The sequence below is a fragment of the Coenobita brevimanus genome, chromosome 50 (genome assembly GCF_032717465.1).
Source record: "Coenobita brevimanus isolate Jiangsu-jjx chromosome 50, ASM3271746v2, whole genome shotgun sequence".
NCBI classification, from domain to species: domain Eukaryota; kingdom Metazoa; phylum Arthropoda; class Malacostraca; order Decapoda; family Coenobitidae; genus Coenobita; species Coenobita brevimanus.
Window position 1 is genome coordinate 7,331,462 of NC_137003.1, and position 20,978 is coordinate 7,352,439.

Genomic DNA, 20,978 nt, shown 5'->3' on the forward strand with positions numbered 1-20,978 from the left:
TTCCCTTTTTACCTCCTCTTCCTCCCTCCCTCTTCCCTTCTTCTCCTCCCTCCACCCCCCACCAGCACTCCTTCCACTTGTCTCTTTATCTTGAACTCCTCCTATTGTCCTTTTGTCTCTCCCTCTCCCTCCCTCCCTTTTTATCTCTCCCTCTCCCTCCCTGTTTATCTCCACCCCTCCCTCTCCCTCCCTCCCTGCCCACCTTCCTCTTTATCTTGCATCTTGATCTTTCCTTCCTTCCATGTCTTCTCTCCCTCTTCCTTCCCATTCTTCTCTCCCTCTTCCTTCCCATTCTTCCTCCTTCCCGTCCTTCTTCTTTCCCTCTTACATCCCTCGCTCACTCTTTTTCTCCTCTCCTCTCCTGTCTCCTTTCCTCCCTTGTTCATTTCTTTCCTCTCACGTTCCCTCTCCTCCCTTTCGTCTTCCTCTCCCTCCTTTTTCCTCCCTCCCCCTCCCTCTCTCCCTGCCTTTCCCTCCCGTTTGTCTTCCCTACTTCCTGTCCATTTCCTCTCTCCTTCCTATTCTATCCCTCTCTCCATCTTGTTTTTCCTCCCTCTCTCCTTTCCTTCCTTTCTCCCTTCTCTCCACGTGGCCCCTCCCAGCTTCCCTTTGCTCTTCCTCTCCCTTACCTTTTCTCCTTCATCTCTCTCTTCCTCTCTCCATCTTTCTCCCCCTTCCCTCCTATCTCCCTCTCTCTGTCTTTCGCCCTCTTCCCCTCTCTCTCCCTCTCTCTGTCTATCTCCCCCTTCTCTCCTCTCTCCCTCTCTCTGTCTATCTCCCCCTTCCCTCCTCTCTCCCTCTCTCTGTTTATCTCCCCCTTCCACCCTCTCTCCCTCTCTCTGTCTACCTCCCTCTTCCCTGTCCTGTCCCTCTCTCTCCCTTTTCCCTATCCTCTCTCTCCCCATCCCTCCTCCCTCCCTCCCAACCTCCCTTTGCTCTCCCTCTCTCCCTCCTTCACTATTTTGACAGTATAATGGTGTTGTGGTGTGGCAGTGTGTGTGGTTTGTGGCAGTCTCCCCCACAATGACCCTCTCTCCGCTGCATTGTTACCTTCTCTTCCCAACACACTCGACTCATTTCACGCTTGTTAGGTTACTCATAGCCCTTGTTTGATGGGGTTAGAGGCTTGTTAGATGGTTAGAAGAATGGGGTTGTTAGGAGATGGGTAGGTCTGGTTGTTAGGTCACTCTTAGCGCTTGTTAGATGGGGTTAGATGCATGTTAGGAGGCTGTTAGAAAGTGGACCCTCTCATGACCGTAACAACTAACGCTAGGCGATTAGATCCAGCTTAGAGTGAGTCAGAGGAGCCCGAGAGAGTTAGAGATTTGTTAGTAATTGTTAGCTGATGTTGAAGGACTGTAATGGGTTGTTAGGTACCGTAGTTAAAAGCATTATAGAGGCGTTAGAAGGTTGTTAGAGGCTGGGGAGGTTGTGGTCAGGTCGTTAGAGAAGCTGCTGTTTGAATGGACCCGAGTTCGATCCAACGTCTGATAAGTTGAAATTTGTTAAGAAGAGGAAGAAGAGGAGGAAGATGAATAAGAAGAAGAGGGAGAAGAAGAAGATGAGGAAGAAGGAAAAGATGAAAAATGAGAAGAGGAGGAGGAGGAGGAAGAAGAAGAAGGAGTAGCAAGAAGATGAGGAGGAGAAGAAATAGAAGAAGAAGTAGAAGGAGAAAGAAGAAGAAGAAGGAGGAGGAGGAAGAGAAGGAGGAGGAGGAGGAGGAGGAGGAGGAAGAAGAAGAGAAGGAGGAGGAGGAGAAGAAGAAGAAACTAGTCTCAAAGATCCACAGACATGTCATATAAAATCACTCACGTTAACACCATCACTTCAGCCTTCACATCTGCACAATACAGGTGGTGGGTATTGGCGCCAAAGAGGTGATATGGGAAGGTGTTGTGACTTATGGGAGGACCGCTGGGCCCTAGGGAACGGGTTGTCAAATCTATCATCAGAATCAGGTAGATAAAAAGCATAGTTGACTTAGAAATGCTGTCTTGTTAGGAGTATATGAGGGAGGGGGGAGGGCAGTCAAATGGTGGGTGACAGAGCGACTTGGAGGCGTTTTGTCTGCGGCCACCCTTTGCGGGATTAGGGCGTCAGGCTATAGATAGATAGAGAGATAGATAGTCTTGTTAGGAGTTAGTGAAATATTTGAGGAAGATGTTAGAAAGCCATTAGAGAGCTGTTAGAATTGGCTGTTAGGACATTTTCTCTCCTGTCTATCTATTTATCTATTTACCTCAGCTTGCCATCTATCTATCTATCTGGCTATCTAATTTTCTATCAGTCTGACATCCTATCTACTTGTATCTGTCCATAAGTATCTATCAGTCTGTATGTTTCTTTCTCCATCTGTCTATCTTATCTATCTATCTATCTGTCCATCTGTCTGTCTATCACTCTAAATTGTGTTTATTATTTGTATATATTTTAGCGGCCGGTTTGCTTTCTCGCTCCCTTAAGACGATTTTGAGAGAGAGAGAGAGAGAGAGAGAGAGAGAGTAAGCAGTAGTACAAAATAAGGTTGATTTAAGAGGCTTACGGAGGAGGAGACGAAAGTGAGTGAGAGAGAGAGAGAGAATCTGGGAACACTGGAGGGGACACACTACTTGACCCTCTTAAATGTCGGCCTCCCATGGGATCGAACCCGGGTCATTTGACAGGTGGACGCCCGCGCTACCGATTCTATATATATATTTTTTTCATTTATTTTTAGTCAGTATATAATATTTCCGTTTAAATTTTCTATATAAATAATTCTAGTATTGTGAAGTTAAGATGCACTACCTAATCTCTGCTTGCTTTAATTCGCTCACTATCTCACTCGCTTTTATTTGCTTACTCACTTTATCTTTCTCCCGCTTTCTTACCCTCACTCCCTTTAATTCGCTTACTATCTCACTCCCTTTAATTCGCTCACTATCTCACTCCCTTTAATTCGCTCACTATCTCACTGCCTTTAATTCGCTCACTATCTCACTTCCTTTAATTCGCTCACTATCTCACTGCCTTTAATTCGCTCACTATCTCACTCCCTTTAATCCCTCTCTGATTTTCTCTCGCTTTAATCTGTTCAGTAACTTTAATATGCTTAATTTCTCACCTTTTTCTTTCTCCTCTTCCTTCCCTACTTCTGTTCCTTCCTTCATTCTGGTTTGTCTATTTTTCTTCCTTCCTTCCTTCCTTCTTTCCTTCCTTCTTTCCTTCCTTTTCCTGTGTACTTCCTCCCTCCCCTCCTTCCTTCTTTACTTCCTTCTTTCCTCTCCTCCATCCTCTTTTGTCGTTCTCAGCATCCTTCCATCTCTCCTTCCTTCCTTCCGTTCTTTCCTTCACTCCTTCCTTCCTACTCCATTGCTTGTTTCATTTTTCTCCCACCTTCCTTCCTTCATCTTCCTTCCTTCCTTTTCAGATCACCTACATTATCCTGTTTCGACTCCTGTTTGACTAGTGGAGAGAGAGGGAGAGAGAGAGAGAGAATTAACAGTGCGAGTACCACTACCACACTTACCTGTCACCACAACTACCACCACAGCTACCATGTTACCACAGCTACTACAGCCATATTATTATCACTACCGCAACCACAACTACCACTAAACCTACCACTTCTTAAACCACTACCACAATCGCAACCACAATTGATACCACCACCACCACCTCCACCACTACTGCTACTACTACTACTACTACTACTACTACTACTACTACTACCACCACCACCATAACCGCCATTCTCACAACTACAACTGCGTGTACTACCACAGCTGTTACTGCCTCAGCTACCACAGATACTACCACAACAACTACTACCACTACTCCCACAATTACTGCAACTACTACCACAACTACCACAATTTCTACCACAGCTACCACAAAGGGCTGACTCACAATGGTTCAGAGGATCAAACACCACAACAATAACATTTCACCACCTCTCTCTCTCTCTCTCTCTCTCTCTCTCTCTCTCTCTCTCTCTCTCTCTCATGTTACTGTTCCCTCCCTCCCTCCCTCCCTCTTACTGTATATTTTTTTGTCTTTTTTCTTCTTTCTACCTTTCCTTCCTTCCTTGCTTCCTGCCTTCCTTCCTTGGCTCCTGCCTGCCTTCCTTCTTTCCTTCCTTCTTTCCTTTCTTCCTTCCTTCCATCCTTCCTTCCTTTTCATCCATATATCTTTTGATCTTACTCCTTCCTTCTTTCTTTCCTTCTTTCCTTCCTTCTTTCCATCTTTCCTTCCTTCTTTCCATCTTTCCTTTCTTCTTTCCTTCCTTCTTTCCTTTCTTCTTTCCCTCCTTCTTTCCTTCCTCCCTTCCTTCCATTTTATCCATACATCTTTTGGTCTTCTTCCTTCCTTCCTTCCATCCTTCCTTCCTTCCTTCCTTCCTTCCTTCTACCCTTCCTTCCTTCCTTGTACTCCTAAGGGAGAGACTTAACGCTGCACTGGCATCTATGAGAGAGAGAGAGAGAGAGAGAGAAGAACCAACCACAAGCCCAAATTACTACAGCCACCACAACTGTATCCACCACAACTACCACAATTACCACTATCATAATCATCATCCCAACTACAACCACCACTACTACTAACACTACCACAACTACCACCATAACCACCACTACCACAACAACCACCACTACCACAATTACCACAACAACCACCACTACCACAATTACCACAACTACCACAATTACCATCAGTGGGCCCCATAACAAGGACACAAACAACAATATTAATAGGACAACAGTGGTGGGACCCAGACACCTGCAACAACAACAACAACAACAGCAGCAGCAGCAGCTCCAGGGGTTGCATATTCATTATTATTATTATTATTATTATTATTATTATTATTTTGCGGTAGGTGGGGGCGCTCACCATCCACTCACTCGATGTAGTGCCGCTGTCGGGTGTCTGCCCTTTCCTCTCCTCCATCCTTCTTTCCTTCCATCCTCTTCTGTCTTGCCTGCATTCTTTCCTTGTCTTTCTGCCTACGGGTAACTTTACACTCCATCTTCTGTCTTTCTTTCCTTCATTCCTCTTCCTTCTGCCTGTAGGTGACTCTGCACTGAGTGACAAGCCAAATGGTTCTGTGTACACCAGGGAACCATTTACTACGCTGGGTGGTAACCATATAACCAAATTTTGGCGCCTGGTGGTTTAGTGGGTAATTACGGTGCTCCAATCGGATTGAGCCTGTGAAGGTTTATATCCAAGGGGTGGTTGGGGTTTATTGCTCACGTAATGCCACTCAGGGATGAGTGAGGCTGGTCACTCTCATCTTAAATGTCAGGACCAACTGCCTAGCACTGGGCTCCTACGCTGCTTATGGGGGGACCTAGGATTGAATGATGGATGGATGGATGAATTATTAATATTTTTATTATTATTATTATTTCTCATCGTTATTAATATCACCACATCACGTTCATCATTATCATCATCATCCTAATCCTAATCCTTATTCGCACGATGATGGGGTGAGGCAATAATAATAATAATAATTAATAATAATAATAATAATAACAAAAATAATAATAATAAAAATAGTAACAATAATAATAATGATAATAATAATAATAATAACTAATAATAATAGTAATAATAATAATGATAATAATAATCAATATAATAATAATAATAATAATAATAATATCAGCGACCACAGCGATGTCAACCCTGTCATCAGCATCAACACAATTGCATGTCATCACGGCATCACCTAAACAACAGCAATAACAACAACAACAACAACAACAACAGGACGCTGGTTAGATGTTATTTATTTATTTATTTTAACTCTCTCTCTCTCTCTCTCTCTCTCTCTCTCTCTCTCTCTCTCTCTCTCTCTCTCTCTCTCTCGTCCCCTCCCCTCCCCTCCCCCCCCAAGTAAGGACATAAGATAGAGTTTTTTTTTGCTTCCCTCCCTCCCTCCCTCCCGCCTTTTCTCTCCTCGTCCCTCCCTTCTCTCTTCTCCCTCCCCCCTCCTTCTCTCCTTCCATCCTTCCTCTTTCCTTCATTCTTTCTCCCTTTCTTTCCTTCTGCCCTCCCTTCTTTTTCTTTCTTTACTCTTCCTTTGCTTTTTCCTCCTCTCTCTCCCTTTTTTTCCCCTTTTCCTCCACTGTCTCTCCCTCTCTCCCTTTCGTTACCTCCTTCCCTCCCTCTTTCTTAACTTCCTTCCATCCCTCTCTCTTTACCTCTTTCCTACCTCTATCATTGTCTTCCTTTCTTCTCCCTCTTTCCTTCCGTCCTTCCTCCCTCCCTCCCTCTGTCTCCCTCCTTCTTTCGCACCCTTCCTCCCTCTCAGTCTCCCCCCTCCCTCCCTCCCTCTCTCTCCCTCCAGCATTGTGTTAAATGAGTTTTTCCCTCCATTCTTCCATCTCCCTTACCCTCCCTCCCTCCCTTCCTTGCTTCCTTCTTCTTGTCTTCTTCACCCATCTCTCTCTCTCTCTCTCTCTCTCTCTCTCTCTCTCTCTCTCTCTCTCTCTCTCTCTCTCTCTCTCTCTCTCTCTCTCTCTCTCTCTCTCTCTCTCTCTCCCCCCCCTTTTGTTCCTTCTTTCCCCCTTTTTTGTGCAGTTCTACTTCCTTCCCTCCTTCCTTCCTTCCTTTCCTCCTTCCTTCCTTTCCTTCCTTCTTTCATAGCTTTTTCCCTTGTTCCTTCCGGTTGTCCTTCCTTCATTCTTTCCTTCTTCATCATCCTTCATCCTTCCTTCCTTCCTTTCTCTCGTTCCTCATCATCCTTCCTTCTATCTCTCCTTATATTACCTCAGCTTTCTTCACTTCCTTTCCTTCCTTCCTTCCTTCCTCCCTCCCTCCCTCCCTCCCTCCCTCCCTCCCTCCCTCCCTCCCTCCCTCATCCCTGTTTACCTCTTTTCCTTCCCCTCTGCCCTTCCCTTTCTCCTTCATCCTTCATTTCCTTCCTCTTCCTTCTCTCTCTCCATCACCCTTCCCTCCTTCTCTTCCTCCCTCCTCTCTCCTTCCTCCTTCTTCCCTCCTTCCTTCCATTCTGTCTTCTCCCGTTCATTTTTTTTTTTTTTCTTCTTTCCTCTCCCCCTCCCTCACACTCCTACCTCCCTCCCTTCGTCTTCCATCGTCCCCTTCTTTCTCTCCCTCCCTCCCTCCCTCCTTCTCTCCAATATTAAGACAATGGATTACTTTTTTTGCTCCCCATCTGCCCCTCGTTCATCTCTCTCTCTCTCTCTCTCTCTCTCTCTCTCTCTCTCTTCTATCTACACCCCTTTTTTCATCTCTGTAAGTATTTTCATTGTTCCCTTCCATCCATTTCTCTCTCTCTCTCTCTCTCTCTCTCTCTCTCTCTATCTATCTATCTATCTATCTATCTATCTATCTATCTATCTCTGTCTCTTCTGCACTCCTTATCTCAGTATTTTCATTCTGTTTCCTTCCATCTCTCTCTCTCTCTCTCTCTCTCTCTCTCTCTCTCTCTCTCTCTCTCTCTCTCTCTCTCTCTCTCTCTCTCTCTCCCCTATCTCTTCTGCACTCCTTATCTCAGTATTTTCATTCTGTTTCCTTCCATCTAATCTCTCTCTCTCTCTCTCTCTCTCTCTCTCTCTCTCACTTCCCATTTTCTATACTAGCCCATTGCCAGCTCTCAGGGGGGTCTGGTATAATTATCCCTTGTTTCTGCCAGTCTTTTCACTGTCCTTAATGAGAAAACTGGGTGGCTAGAGAAGGCGCTGGGTGTGGCTGCTGGAGAGAGAGAGAGAGAGAGAGAGAGAGAGAAGAATGGACGAGAAATACCCTTGAAAGAGAGAGAGGGAGGGAAGGAGGGAGAGCTAGGTTGAGATGGTAGGGATGAATATTAAATGCTAGTTGGAGAGAGAGAGTGAGAGCATCTGCAAGTCGTTCATTTTTTAGGCGGTGATGTTGTCTGAATTGATTGGACAGAATAAGACGGAACTTTAGAACAAAGAGAGAGAGAGAGAGAGAGAGAAGAAGTCAGGAAAGAATTAGCAGGAAGAGGGGGAGGAGACAAAGAGGAGGAGGAGGAAGAAGAAGAGGGAAGACGGAAGACAGGAAAAAAGAGGAAGAGGAGAAATAGAAAGAGCAAATAAAGCGCTTCGTGATGGAGAGAGAGAGAGAGAGAGAGAGAAGGGAAGCGAGTAAGGGAGAGGAGCATCATATATACGGGGAGGGCTTAGTCTGTCGGTGTGGGCTCAGGTGTGGGAGTAGGAAATGAATAAGTGATGCTAGGTAGACATCGATACTTCTGACCAGTCCCGTCAACACACGACAAGTCGCTTGGCGGAGTAGCAGAGGAGCGCTATTTCTGGACTACCCTCTTTCTCGCGCCGCCTGCCTGATGGTACACTTGGCAGCATATACACGTGGTACAGCATGAGTGTGTAGCAGAGGTGTTTGTTGATGGCGGTGTCTGGTGTCAGGTATTAGGAGGTGTCAGGTATTAGAAAGTGTCAGGTGTCAGGTATTACGAGGTGTCAGATATTAGGAGGTGTCAGGTGTCAGATATTAGGTGTCAGGTATCAGGTGTCAGATATTAGGAGGTGTCAGGTGTTAAGAGGTGTCAGGTATCAGGTGTCAGGTGTTAGGAGGTGTCAGGTATCAGGTGTCAGATATTAAGAGGTGTCAGGTATCAGGTGTCAAATATTAGGTGTCAGATATTAGTTGACATGACCAGGTAAATGTACATTATGAACGTCCACACACACACACACACACACACACACACACACACACACACACACACACACACGTAGGGTAATTCCAATGATTTTTGATAAAGGCGAATGTGGAGGGGGATGAATGGTGTATATGGTAATGACTGGGAGAGTAGGTGGGTTGGGTGGGTGAGAGGGTGGGTAGATAGGTAGGTGGGTGGGTAGAGGGGTAGGTAAGTAGGTGGGTGGGTGGGTAGGTAGGTGGATCTGTGGACGGGTAGGAGGGTAGGTAGGTGGGTGGGTCGAAGGGTGGATAGGTAAGTGGGTGGGTAAGTAGGTGGGTGGGTCTGGGTGGGTAGAGGGGTAGGTAGGTAGGTGGGCAGAAAGGTAGGTGGGTGGGTCTGTGGGTGGGTAGACACACTGACTCACTCTCACCCACCCACCCACCCACCGCACCCACCCACCCACCGCACCCACCATTTTTTCAGCTCCCTTTATTTTCTCACTTTTTTCTCCCTCTCTCTCTTTTTTTTGGTCGGTGTGGCATTTAGAAGAAAGGTTAGTATTTAATATTAGGAGAGACTGTGTTCTTTGATGGGATACGCCTCTCTCTCTCTCTCTCTCTCTCTCTCTCTCTCTCTCTCTCATGAAGTGCTTTTTTTCTTTGTCTTTCTCCTCTTCCTTTCTTCCTCTCTTTCCTCCTCTTCTTCCTCTTCCTCTGCCTCTTCCTGATTCAGCTAATTCATCCCTCGTTTTCTTCTCCTCTCATTACCCTCTCTCTTCCTCGTTCGTCTTTCCTCCCTCCCTCTCTTTCTCTCTCTCTCTCTGTCTCTCTCTCTTCCCTCCCCCTTCCTCTTTCTCTCCCTCCATATTTTAAGACAAGTGGCCGACTCGTGCCTCTCTCTCTCTCTCTCTCTCTCTCTCTCTCTCTCTCTCTCTCTCTCTCTCTCTCTCTCTCTCTCTCCCAATTGCTCCCCTCTTCACCCTCCTTCATCCCCCCGTTTTTTCTCTCTCTCCCCTCTCAACCTCACCTCCTCATCACTCTCACTTTTTCTCCCTCCCTCTCCTCTCCCTTATCTCTCTCTCTCCCCTCTCCTCCCTTTTATCCTCTCCCTTCCCTTTGTTATCCTTTTTCCTTCTTTCTCTCCCTCTCCTCTGCTATGTATTTCACTTATATTCTCTCTCTCTTTCTCGGCCAATGTACCCCCACGTATTTCACATCATTTCACATCTTTCTTCCCTCCTCTCTCTGTCTACAGGCGCCCCATTAACTCAACCTACCCATACATGTCGTGCCTTAGTTATTTATTTCATTATTCATTTTACTTTACTATTTTCTTTCAGGTCATTCATACTGGTAGCTTATGAAGTATTATAAAATGTAACCTTTCCTTTTCAGTCTTTCCTATCAAATTTCCATGTCAGTTTTTCCATGCTGCATGGTGGTTTTTCTCACTTTTTCTTGCCAGTTTTAACTGGAGGGTTTGGAGGCGGGGGGAGCCTTCTTGCTTTACTACCCTTATCCTTCAGCATGTAGAGTTAGATCTTGTAGTCATAGTCTGCTCTGTAACAAACAGCCTCGAAAGGACAATAAGGTCTGTTGCTGTTTGCTTTCCTTTGTACTCCTATGTACTTCTGTCTCTCCCTCCCTCCTCTCTCCTCTCCTGCCTCCCTTCCTTATTCTCTCCCCCTCCTCCCTTCTTCTGCTTTCTTCTTCCTCCTTCCCTTCCTCCCTCCCTCCTTCCCTCCCCCCCTCCGTCCTTCACTCCCTGTCTCCGCACCTCCTGTTTTTCCCTCCTCCCTCTTGTCCCTCCCTTCCTGCTTCCCAGACACAGGATATTAAACCAAGAGAGGATCCAACCCTTTTTAAGATGGATTTAATGCCATTTTGTAGGATTTAGTGCGATTTTGTTACGACTAATAGGATTTTATGGGATTAACCTCTTCAACTCGAGGACCTGTTTTATTCTTGCTACCAACAGACCTCTCTCTCTCTCTCTCTCTCTCTCTCTCTCTCTCTCTCTCTCAGGGAGGATTCATTGTAGAATATATATCCAACCACTCCAAAGGTGAATATAAAGAGAGAGAGAGAGAGAGAGAGAAAGAGAGAGAGAGAGTCATCGTGCTGAAGGGGTTAATGGAGTGTCCTGGTAAGAGGGATCGTTACTGAGGCAGGACGGGTAATTTTTTGTTATATTGAGGCCTTTGCTCACAGGATGCGGCGTCAGTGGATAGATAGATAGACACATAGATAGGTAAGTAGATATAGAGGTAGGTAGGTAGACCGATAGATATAGACTGATTGAGTAGGTAGGTAGATAGATAGAGATACATTGATTGAGATAGATAGTGTTCGTAGAAGTAGATAGGTAGATAGATATAAAGCGATAGGCAGACAGACAGACAGAGAGATAGGTAGGTAGGTAGATAGATTGATTGACAGATATAGGTAGTGTACGTAGAAATAGATAGGTAGATAGATATGGATAGATAATAGATAGGCAGACAGACAGACAGACAAACACAGATAGATATGTAGATAGCTAAATAGATAGATCGAAAGATAGAACGAGACATAGATAGATAGACAGATAGGTGGATAGACTCTTTGCAACATAACATCCTTCCCTAACCATAGAAGCTAATTATAGGTCGCTAAGTCATTTCCTTTATTTTCACGTAATATCTCTTTATATTCACGTGATTTGGTTGCAGGTGATGGGGATGGTAAGGTATATTTCCAAGTCATTTTCGTTATTTTCGCGTAATATCCCTTTATATTCACGTGATTTGGTTGCAGATGATGGTGGTGTGGGTGAGGTATATTTCCAAGTAATTTCCGTTATTTTCACGTAATAACCCTTTTTTCACGTGATTTCCCTTGGTTGCAGGTGATGGGGATGAGAGTGAGGTATATTTCCAAGTCATTTCCGTTATTTTCACGAAATATCCCTTTGTTTTCACGTGATTTTTCTTGGTTGCAGATGAAGATGAGGTATATATCCTTTATTTTCACGTAATATTCCTTTGTTTTCACGTGATTTTTATTGTTGCAGGTGATGGGGATGGGGGTGAGGGTGAGGGGTCGGTACTGGCGGGGGCGGCTGACACATCCCCCCCCGTCTTCCTCCAGCATCCACGTGACGCCTACGTGATCAAGAACAAGCCAGCTACACTCACCTGCAGGGCCGCTCATGCACTCAGAGGTACGTGAATTTAATGGGGAATTATGGGGATAGGCATGCACTCAGAGGTACCTGAATTTAATGGGGAGTTATGGGGATAGGCATGCACTCAGAGGTACCTGAATTTAATGGGGAGTTATGGGGATAGGCATGCACTCAGAGGTACGTGAATTTAATGGGGAGGTGGTGATTGTTATTCATGCACTCAAAGGTACGTGAATTTATTGTGGAGTTATGGGGATAGGCATGTATTCAGAGGTTCGTGAATTTAATGGGGAGTTATGGGGATGGTTAGTCATGCACTCAAAGGTACGTGAATTTAATGGGAAATAATGGGGATTGTTAGTCATGCACTCAAAGGTACGTGAATTTAATGGGGAGTTATGGGGATAGGCATGCACTTAGAGGTACGCGAATTTAATGGGGAGGTATGGGGGTGGTTAGTGAAGGGCGTCACTGTCACGTGCATTGAAAGGTACGTGAATTTAATGGGGGTAATGGGGATTATTAGTGGACGGCGTTTCATGCACTCAGGTACGTGAATTTAATGGGGAGTGTTAATGTAGGGCTTCTCATGCGCGCAAAGGTACGTGAATTTAATGGGGAGATATGGGGATTACTAGTCCAAGGCCTCTATGCACTTCAAGGTACGTGAATTTAATGGGAATATATGGGTATTGTACGTGTACTTAATGGGAATATATGGGTATTGTACGTGAATTTAATGGGAGTATATGGGTATTGTACGTGAATTTAATGGGAATATATGGGTATTGATATTGCTGGACCGCCCATGCACTTATAGGTACGTGAATTCAATGGGGTATTTGTTCGTATTCTCGTCGGTTAAGGAAGCTCCCTAACACCTCTTCCTTAGCGATTTATTTCTAGATGTGGCTGGCTAATACCCTTTTATATGTTATTTATGCGAAGTGTGGCAATATAGGAAGGATTTGTGTAACACAGAAGAGGACAGTAAGATGTAATAGGCAAAATAAATCGCCTAGGAAAAGGTGTTGGGACCCTTATGTATTGTAAATATATTTGCAGTGTATGACGAACGCAATTACATTAATAATGTGGTATACTGTTACATATGGATTATCTGTCTATCTGTCTGTCTGTCTATCTATCTGTCTATCTGTCTGTCTGTCTATCAATCTATCTATCTGTCTGTCTCTGTCTAACGATCTCTCTGTCTCTGTCTATCTGGCTATCTGTCTGCCCGTCCGTCTGTCTATCTATGTCTGTGTTAGTCTATCTCAGTCTGTCTGTCAATCTATCTGTCTGTATCAAAACTGTCTATCAGTCTATCTATCTATCTATATCTCTGTCTATATCAAAACTATATTCATTTGCATATATGTACACACACACACACACACACACACACACACAGTCATTATGTGCACTGAGGAGGTCACGTCACTGAGGGCATGACATGATCCACCCATTGTCCTCGGGGGGAAGGGGGAGAGGGGAGGGGGAGGGGAGTGGAGTGGAGGAGGGGGAGAGGGGAGACGGGGGTGAAGGATTATGTAGGTTGAAAAAGTTTTGTTGTTGAGAGAGAGAGAGAGTGTTAGAAATTTAGATGGTGAGGTAAGGTGTAGGAAAAGGGAGGGAGGGAGGAGGGGAAATAAAAGAGAGAGAGAGAGAGAGAGAGAGAGAGGGAAGGAAAGAAGGAGAGACAAAGGAGGAAAATTAAGGTAATCATGTAATTAACAAGAATCTTAAGCAAAAATCAAGGACCGGAAATAAGGAAGGAAGAAGGAACTGTGTAGTGAAGGAAGAGACGAAGGAATGAAGGAAGAAATGAAGGAACAGAGTGAAGGAAAAGGAAGGAAGGAAACAGGGAGAAGCGAAAAGGAAGGAAGGAAGGAAGAGGCCAAAAGAGAGAAGGCGAAGGAATGAATAAGAAGGAAGGAAGGAGGAAGATTAATGAAGGAGTGAAGGAGCAGGTGAAGGAAAGGGCATGAGAGAGGGCGGAAAGGGGGAAGGAAGGGTGATGGGAAGGGTCAGAATTAGGTACGAGTTGCATTTCGGTGTGACTGTGTGATTGGTACATATATACGGGTTGGACAATGGACAGGGCAAGCACAGGAAGTGGGGAATGCCAGGGCACAGGGAGGGGCAGAAGAAGAAGAGGAGGAGGAGGAGGAGGAGGAAAAGAAGAAAATTAAAGAGACCAAGAAGAAGAAGAAAAAAGAATGATTAACCTAACCTTCAAGCACTCTGTTCATTTTGTTCACAGTTCATATTTACAAGTTATTACCTCTCCCCAGTAATTATCTCTAATTACTCTATGATTTGTTCAGATTATTGGCTATTACGCAATTAACGACTGGCCCTGATAAATGGCTGGATGGCGTGTTAAGTTTTATTGGGTGTGATGCCAGATGGTAGTTAAGATGCTGAGGACATCTTGAGAGAGAGGGGGATGGTTGAGCGCACAGTGTAGTGACTCAAACAGTGTGATCAGTGTAGACTTAAACAGTGTGCTCAGTGTAGGGACTCAAACAATGTGCTCAGTGTAGAGACTCAAACAGTGTGCTCAGTGTAGAGACTCAAACAGTGTGCTCAGTGTACAGTAGACTCAAACAGTGTGCTCAGTGTACAGTAGACTCAAACAGTGTGCTCAGTGTACAGTAGACTCAAACAGTGTGCTCAGTGTAGAGACTTAAACAGTGTGCTCAGTGTAGAGACTCAAACAGTGTGCTCTTCTCAACCAAAATAGGGTAGGTTTTGCGAAGGTCATCTATGATTGGTCGCCTTGATCCGTGACGTCACATGGGCCTTCCTCGCTAGAACAACAGTGTGGTTTGAACAGCCAGTGCGATGTATAACCTGCTTTATTTTATACATTTTATAAGGCTATAGTACTTTCCATTATGTGGTGTGTATGGGTGTTTTGCGACGACATCCCAAGGTCATTATCTGAGACGGTTTCATATACCAAATGATAAAAATAACCAGACTAAAGAGGATACATTTGTGTAAACAGAGGTTGCTTCCCACGGCCGTGTCTATGAAAGCTTTTTCAGATGGGAACAATATGCAAGAGATCTGCAAAGCCACCTGCTGAGAACACCGCCACCAATTAAAGAAAAGAAAAAGTTGCTAAAGCCTGGAGTAGTCCGGGATCAAAATCAGCCTGAAAAACAAGGAAGTACGTAGTGAGTGACTAATTTTACAGTGAAATCGACTAACAAGATTAATTATTAGGGAATTTACCTTGAGTTAGGAACACCGAATGGTCATGTAACATATCAATAGGAATGTTTTGACTCTACACAAAGTATTATTACCAAGTTACTATAGGGCGTTTGTGATAGGCCAAATGAATATATGTGAAGCCAGTCATGTCAGACGTAATTTTAACGCATTATCCTTGCATCATGGCTGTATTTTCATTTAGCATAACACAATTTCATGGTGGTGTGGTGACGCTGTAATTTGCGTGAAGCGGTCAGATATTACCAAACAATCGGGCAATGGAACAAAATTTTGCTACCGAGCAATATGTATGAAAGTAATTCTTTTAATCACTTTAAATTAATACACACCCTTGAGTTTCTGATAGAGAAAAATGAAATGTTGGTACCGGTAAGCCACTCACACACACACACACACACACACACACACACACACACACACACACACACACACACACACAGACCGCTCGCTGGTGCAGTGGTAACGTTCTCGCTTGCCAACTGGTGGACGGGAGTTCGAGCCTCGCTCAGGTTGCGAAAAGTTTCTCTGTCGAAGTGGGTGGTTACTGTCCCTCTTGAGCAAGGGGACGGGTGTGTGCGTGTGTGAAGGTCGCAGCCTTGCCCTTAGATCGGACTATATGAGCTCTCAGCTCCCTTCCGGGAGGGTAAAAGCTGACGATCACGACCATCAAGTGATCCTGACCGACCCGGTGAATTACACACACACACACACACACACACACACACACACACAGTATTCCCCTGGGACTTAGGCATGGTGAAACAGGAGTGGAGTCTCTCTCTCTCTCTCTCTCTCTCTCTCTCTCTCTCAAGTGATACAGAATTGATATCAGGTGGTACTGGTGATGACAGTGGTGGTGGTAATCAAGAGGGTCACCCAGGTAACGTAGACGGAATGGAAAGTAGGAGGAGTCATATTCGAGGGGAGGAGTAAGCTGTACATGAACACACTGTTTGAGTCTCTCTGGCGAAGGAGGGTGACAGATGTGAATGTAGATCGAAGACAGACCAAGAATTCTTCCTAACACCTCTTCCTTACCGATTTATTTTTGGATATGGCTGGGTAATATCCTTTTGTACGCTATTTATGCAGTATGGCGATATTGGAAGGCGTAATGTAACACAGAAGGGGATAGTTAGGTGCAACAAAATAAGTCACTCAGGAAAAGGTGTTAGGAAGCTTCCTTGACCGACGAGTCTTGGGGTTTGGGAAGGAAAATGTCTTAGGATCGTGCTACCTGGAGATTTGCCGTGAGGCGAAGAAATTATGCTAGAATTCTGCTTGGTCTTTAAATACAACGCATCATCATCATCATCATCATCATCATTTAGTGTATATTTTTATCGTCTTCACCATATACAGTTTCATCATCATCATTATCATCATCATCATTACTAATCATATAGTTTCATTATCATCATTAATCTTATATATTTTCGTCTTTGTCATCATCACCAATCATACCTCATCATCATCACCACACTAATCACATCCATTCATCTTTGCAGTGAACTTCCAATGCAACAGCGCCCACCCCGCCCCGGACTCCCAAAGCGTGACCTCCTTCGTTAACCCGGAGACAGGTGTGCGGGTGATGGAGGCGGTGCTGGAGGTTGAGAGGAGTCAGGTGGAGGAGGTGGCAGGCTACGATCAGCAGGGCTACGTGTGTCAGTGCATAGCCTGGAGTTCGCGAGGAGAGACGACTAGCGAAGAAGCGAAAGTGGCCACTGCATGTGAGTAAGGAAGTTGTTTTTATGTCTTTATGTGCATTTAGTCTTTGTCTTTTTATGTATTGCCAGACGCCTTGATCCCGTAAGGGGTGGCCGCAAACAAACCGCCTTCATGTCGCCCTGTCCCCCGCCATTTCATTGCCCTGCTCCCAGCTCACACTCCCCGCTCTCATATACCTCTCCACTCCATCCCTCCAGCTCATCCTTGGCCTCCCCCTCCCTCTTCTCCCATCCACCTCACTCAGTCATTTTTGTATAAATGTATTTTTGCATCGTTTGGAGTCATGGAAGGCAGAGTACCACCGAGGAAGTTAAAATCTCAATAGTGAATATGGAATGTGTTTTTATTTAATTTTCAGCTTAATCAGACGGGTACCATATTTATTGCACTCGGAGACAGGGTACCAACGATGAGGGTGAAGAGGCGACTGGATTTGGAAGCAGAAGGTTTCGTATTTGTTTAAAGATGAATTTTACGCACCAGATAGCATCTTTGGTGGACGTTTTTAAGTTTTCCTTGGAGAAATTTAGACATTATAAAGAACTATAGGCCTTCATACACAATAAGTCCCATCCAGAACCCGATGTAGGACGGGGATGTGAGTGTAGTGTGAAGGAAAGACAGATGTTGCCTAATATACGTGAAGGGCTGTGTATGGTGAGTGTGTATGAGGTGTGTAGGAAGGACTGATGTTACTTGGTATACGTGAAGGGCTGTGTATGGTGAGTGTGTATGAGGGTAAGATAGAGAAGGACAATTTTTCTTGGTTCCCCAGCTGGTTCAAGGGGCGTCTGAGGGCGAGCATGGGTGGTTCCTTCCCTTCAGTAGCCACAACACACTCCATGGCTGGTGGTCAGGGTACAGGTTCGAGTGGTTTGCTAGGGCGTGTGATTCCCTGGAGTTCAGAGTCTCGAGGAGAAGCTCATTTGCACAATCTTCATGGCTGGCTGCAATTTTTTTCCTTTTTTTTTTATGCAAGAAAGGAACCAAAGGCCAAGAGCACACAAAAGTGTTCCCTCCAAGAAAAAAACAAAGCCAAGGCTACAGGGGCACTCAGTGGAGCGCATTTCCCCGACAAGGGCAACGTAATTTCCAAACCACTCTTCATAATGGGTTAGGTTTTCTCATCACTGATTGGGGTTTTCGCAAAATGTTTTTTCCGGATCCAAAATCTGTAATACGATCCGGATCCGTCCCAAAAGTTAATCGATTGTTCCCAGGGACTTGGGCTATCTACCCACCAAATTTGGTCCAAGTATCTCTTTTAGTTTTTGAGTAATCCTGCTAACAGACAGACAAACAAGCAAGGGTGAAAACATACTCTCCTTGTCGGGCTAAATAACAGAGAGCCAAGTTGAAGGATAACCAGGATTGTCAGAAGTGCTATGAGAAGAATTTTATACTAGTCACGAAGAAGTACTACGAGAAGAATGTACAAAATTATACTAGTCACGAAGAAGTGCCATGAGAAGAATGTACATTAGTATAGTCACGAAGAAGCGCTACGGGAAGAATATGGAAAATTGTACTAGTCACGAAGAAGTTCCATGAGAAGAATGTACATTATACTAGTCACGAAGAAGTGCTATGAGAAGAATATACAAAATTATACTAGTCACGAAGAAGTGCCATGAGAAGAATGTACGTTATACCAGTCACGAAGAAGCGCTACGGGAAGAATATAGAAAATGGTACTAGTCACGAAGAAGTGCTACGGGCTTGTCTCCTTCACTACGATGACAGCCGTAGGTGGTCCATTACTAGTGGAAATGTTGAGTGGGAGAGAGACAGGTTAGAGCTGGATTTATTTTCTCTAAGGTTTCGAGAGAGAGAGAGAGAGAGAGAGTCACAGGTCAGAGCTTGATTTCTTTATTTTCTCAAACGTCTGGGGCTACACGGAACCTCTCTCTCTCTCTCTCTCTCTCTCTCTCTCTCTCTCTCTCTCTCTCTCTCTCTCTCTCTTCTGCCCTTTCACTCAGGTGCCATCTTGTGTATTATAGGGACAGCTTGGTCAGTTGTGCAGCCTGTATCATTTATTCAGTTCTTACTCTCTGCCGCATCACGCCCACATCAGCAGACTGAGCCATTCCCAAAACACATCGAGCGAATTTCCAGTGGTGTATATTCACGTACTACCCCTCCTCCTCCTCCTCCTTCTTTTAGGATCTGCACAGATAGCCCTGAGTTAACGGTCACTACTCTTACTTTCGACATGTGATGGGCTGTGGATCACTGAGGGTCCCTGTTAGTCAAGTGACCACCATCGGGATTTTTTTATGTACGAGGGGTCACTGCTTCAGGAGGAAACTTGTGTACTTGTCCCACATGGGAGAGTTCCTGGTCTTAGTGGAGTGAACGGAGCTAGGGCCTGATTGACTGCTGCCTCCCTTAAAAGCGCCAGGCAAGGCTGCCGCACCACCCCTAAACATCCACACTGTGCAGTGTGTAGCTTCCACGTTATGTCCACAGACTTCCCATTAACTGAATGTACTGGTTTGTAATGTCATGCCGTAACTATTAGTTTATTTGATTACTTTCTCTTTCAGGTTACTCAGTCGGGTAGCTTATAGACAAAGTATTATAGAATGTGACTTTTCCTTTCCAGTATTTCGTATGAAATATCCATGTCAGGTTTTCCATGCTGCATGGTGGTTTTTCTCACTTTTTCCTGGAGGGTCTGGCGGTGGGGGGAGCCTTCTTGCTTTACTATCCTTATCCTTCAGCATGTAGAGTTAGATCTTATAGTCATAGTTTTCTCTGTAACAAACAGCCTCGAAAGGACTAGAAGGTCTGTTGCTGTTTGCTTTCCTGTGTAATCCTATGTAATCCACCTCCTCCTCCTCATCATCATCATTATCATCATCATCTCATCATCATCATCAGTATTTTCCTTTTATTTTCTTCTTCCTCCTCCTCCTCCTCCTCCAGGACGAGAGATTCTTCCTTAGGTGAATAGAATCATCAGAAAAAGTAAAAGTAAAAAAAATAAATAAAAAAATGAAATTGAGTTAATGGTATTTTCTTAGTATCAAAGTGGTGTATGAAAAAACAAGGCCCCATTTTCGGACCCTCCTTTGTCCAATATACTGACGGGCAGGATATCGGTCTCTCTCTCTCTCTCTCTCTCTATCCAACCCATCCCTCCTCCTCTCTTCAGTCCCTTCCTCCTTTCCCCTCCAGATCCCTCCCCTCCCTGTCTCTCCATTTTTCCTCCCCCCCCCTTCTCTCTCTCTCTCTCTCTCTCTCTCTCTCTCTCTCTCTCTCTCTCTCTCTCCTTCACTGACTTTTGACTCTTGTGTTAATTAAGACTGTCCCGCCTCCTCCTCCTCCTCCTCCTCCTCTTCCTCCTCCTCCTCCTCTGCTTGGTAGTCTTTGGCCCGTATTCTCGTCGTTTGGAAGCTCCCTAACACCTCTTCCTAAGCGATTTATCTTTGGATATGTCTGGTTGGTATAAAAATTGTGTTACACTTAGTACTAGAAACTCTCTCTCTCTCTCTCTCTCTCTCTCTCTCTCTCTGTATCTAACAAAAGAGGATGAGAGGAAGCAGTAACCAAAATAAATCGCATAGGAAGAGGTGTTATGTAGAGAAGTACGAGCGAACTTTTGCACAGGGCGGTACAGAGAGACACACAAGTATATTCCCAAAGGTTGAGCGAATATCTATCTATCTATATACCTAGGCTGCTTCCCCCAAGGAAAGGGAGGTAGCCGAGACAGGACGACACACTCCCCACTTACTCATCCATTCAAACACATTCTTTCGCATCTTAGCCTCAATGGGGAGAACGGACAGATCCTCACCGCACCACACCGCACAAGGGTCAACTGCGCAATGCAATCAGTGACATCCGCAGCAGAGCTGGTTTACCCCTGCCACATCATAACAGACTCATCCCCTTACCCGCATTTGGGCTGATCAGCTTGAGCGAATATGTAAGGGAAAAATCGAAATCATCTGAAACACGCTTTAGTTGACATAAGGGTTTCATTGTGTTTCGTCTGGTGTCAATTTATTTCGGACGGGTAAGGAAGCTCCCTAACGCCTCTTCCTTAGCGATTTATTTTTAGGCACAGGTAGTTAATGTCCTTCTGTACGTTACCTATGAAGAACGCTCTCTCTCTCTCTCTCTCTCTCTCTCTCTCTCTCTCTCTCTCTCTCCACATATTAGGATGATTCATGTAATACGGAGATGG

At 44.9% G+C, this 20,978-nt stretch overlaps 1 protein-coding gene across 1 annotated transcript in view; it reads left to right on the top strand.

Annotated features, from left to right (window-relative positions):
- The window catches only part of LOC145399618 (netrin receptor UNC5C-like), a 443,677-nt gene that overhangs the window by 178,129 nt on the left and 244,570 nt on the right, over nt 1-20,978 (top strand). The window contains exons 3-4 of the mRNA XM_080272158.1: nt 11,690-11,839; nt 16,561-16,785. Of these exons, the coding sequence (XP_080128284.1) occupies nt 11,690-11,839; nt 16,561-16,785 (375 nt within the window). The remainder of the gene's footprint in view (nt 1-11,689; nt 11,840-16,560; nt 16,786-20,978) is intronic.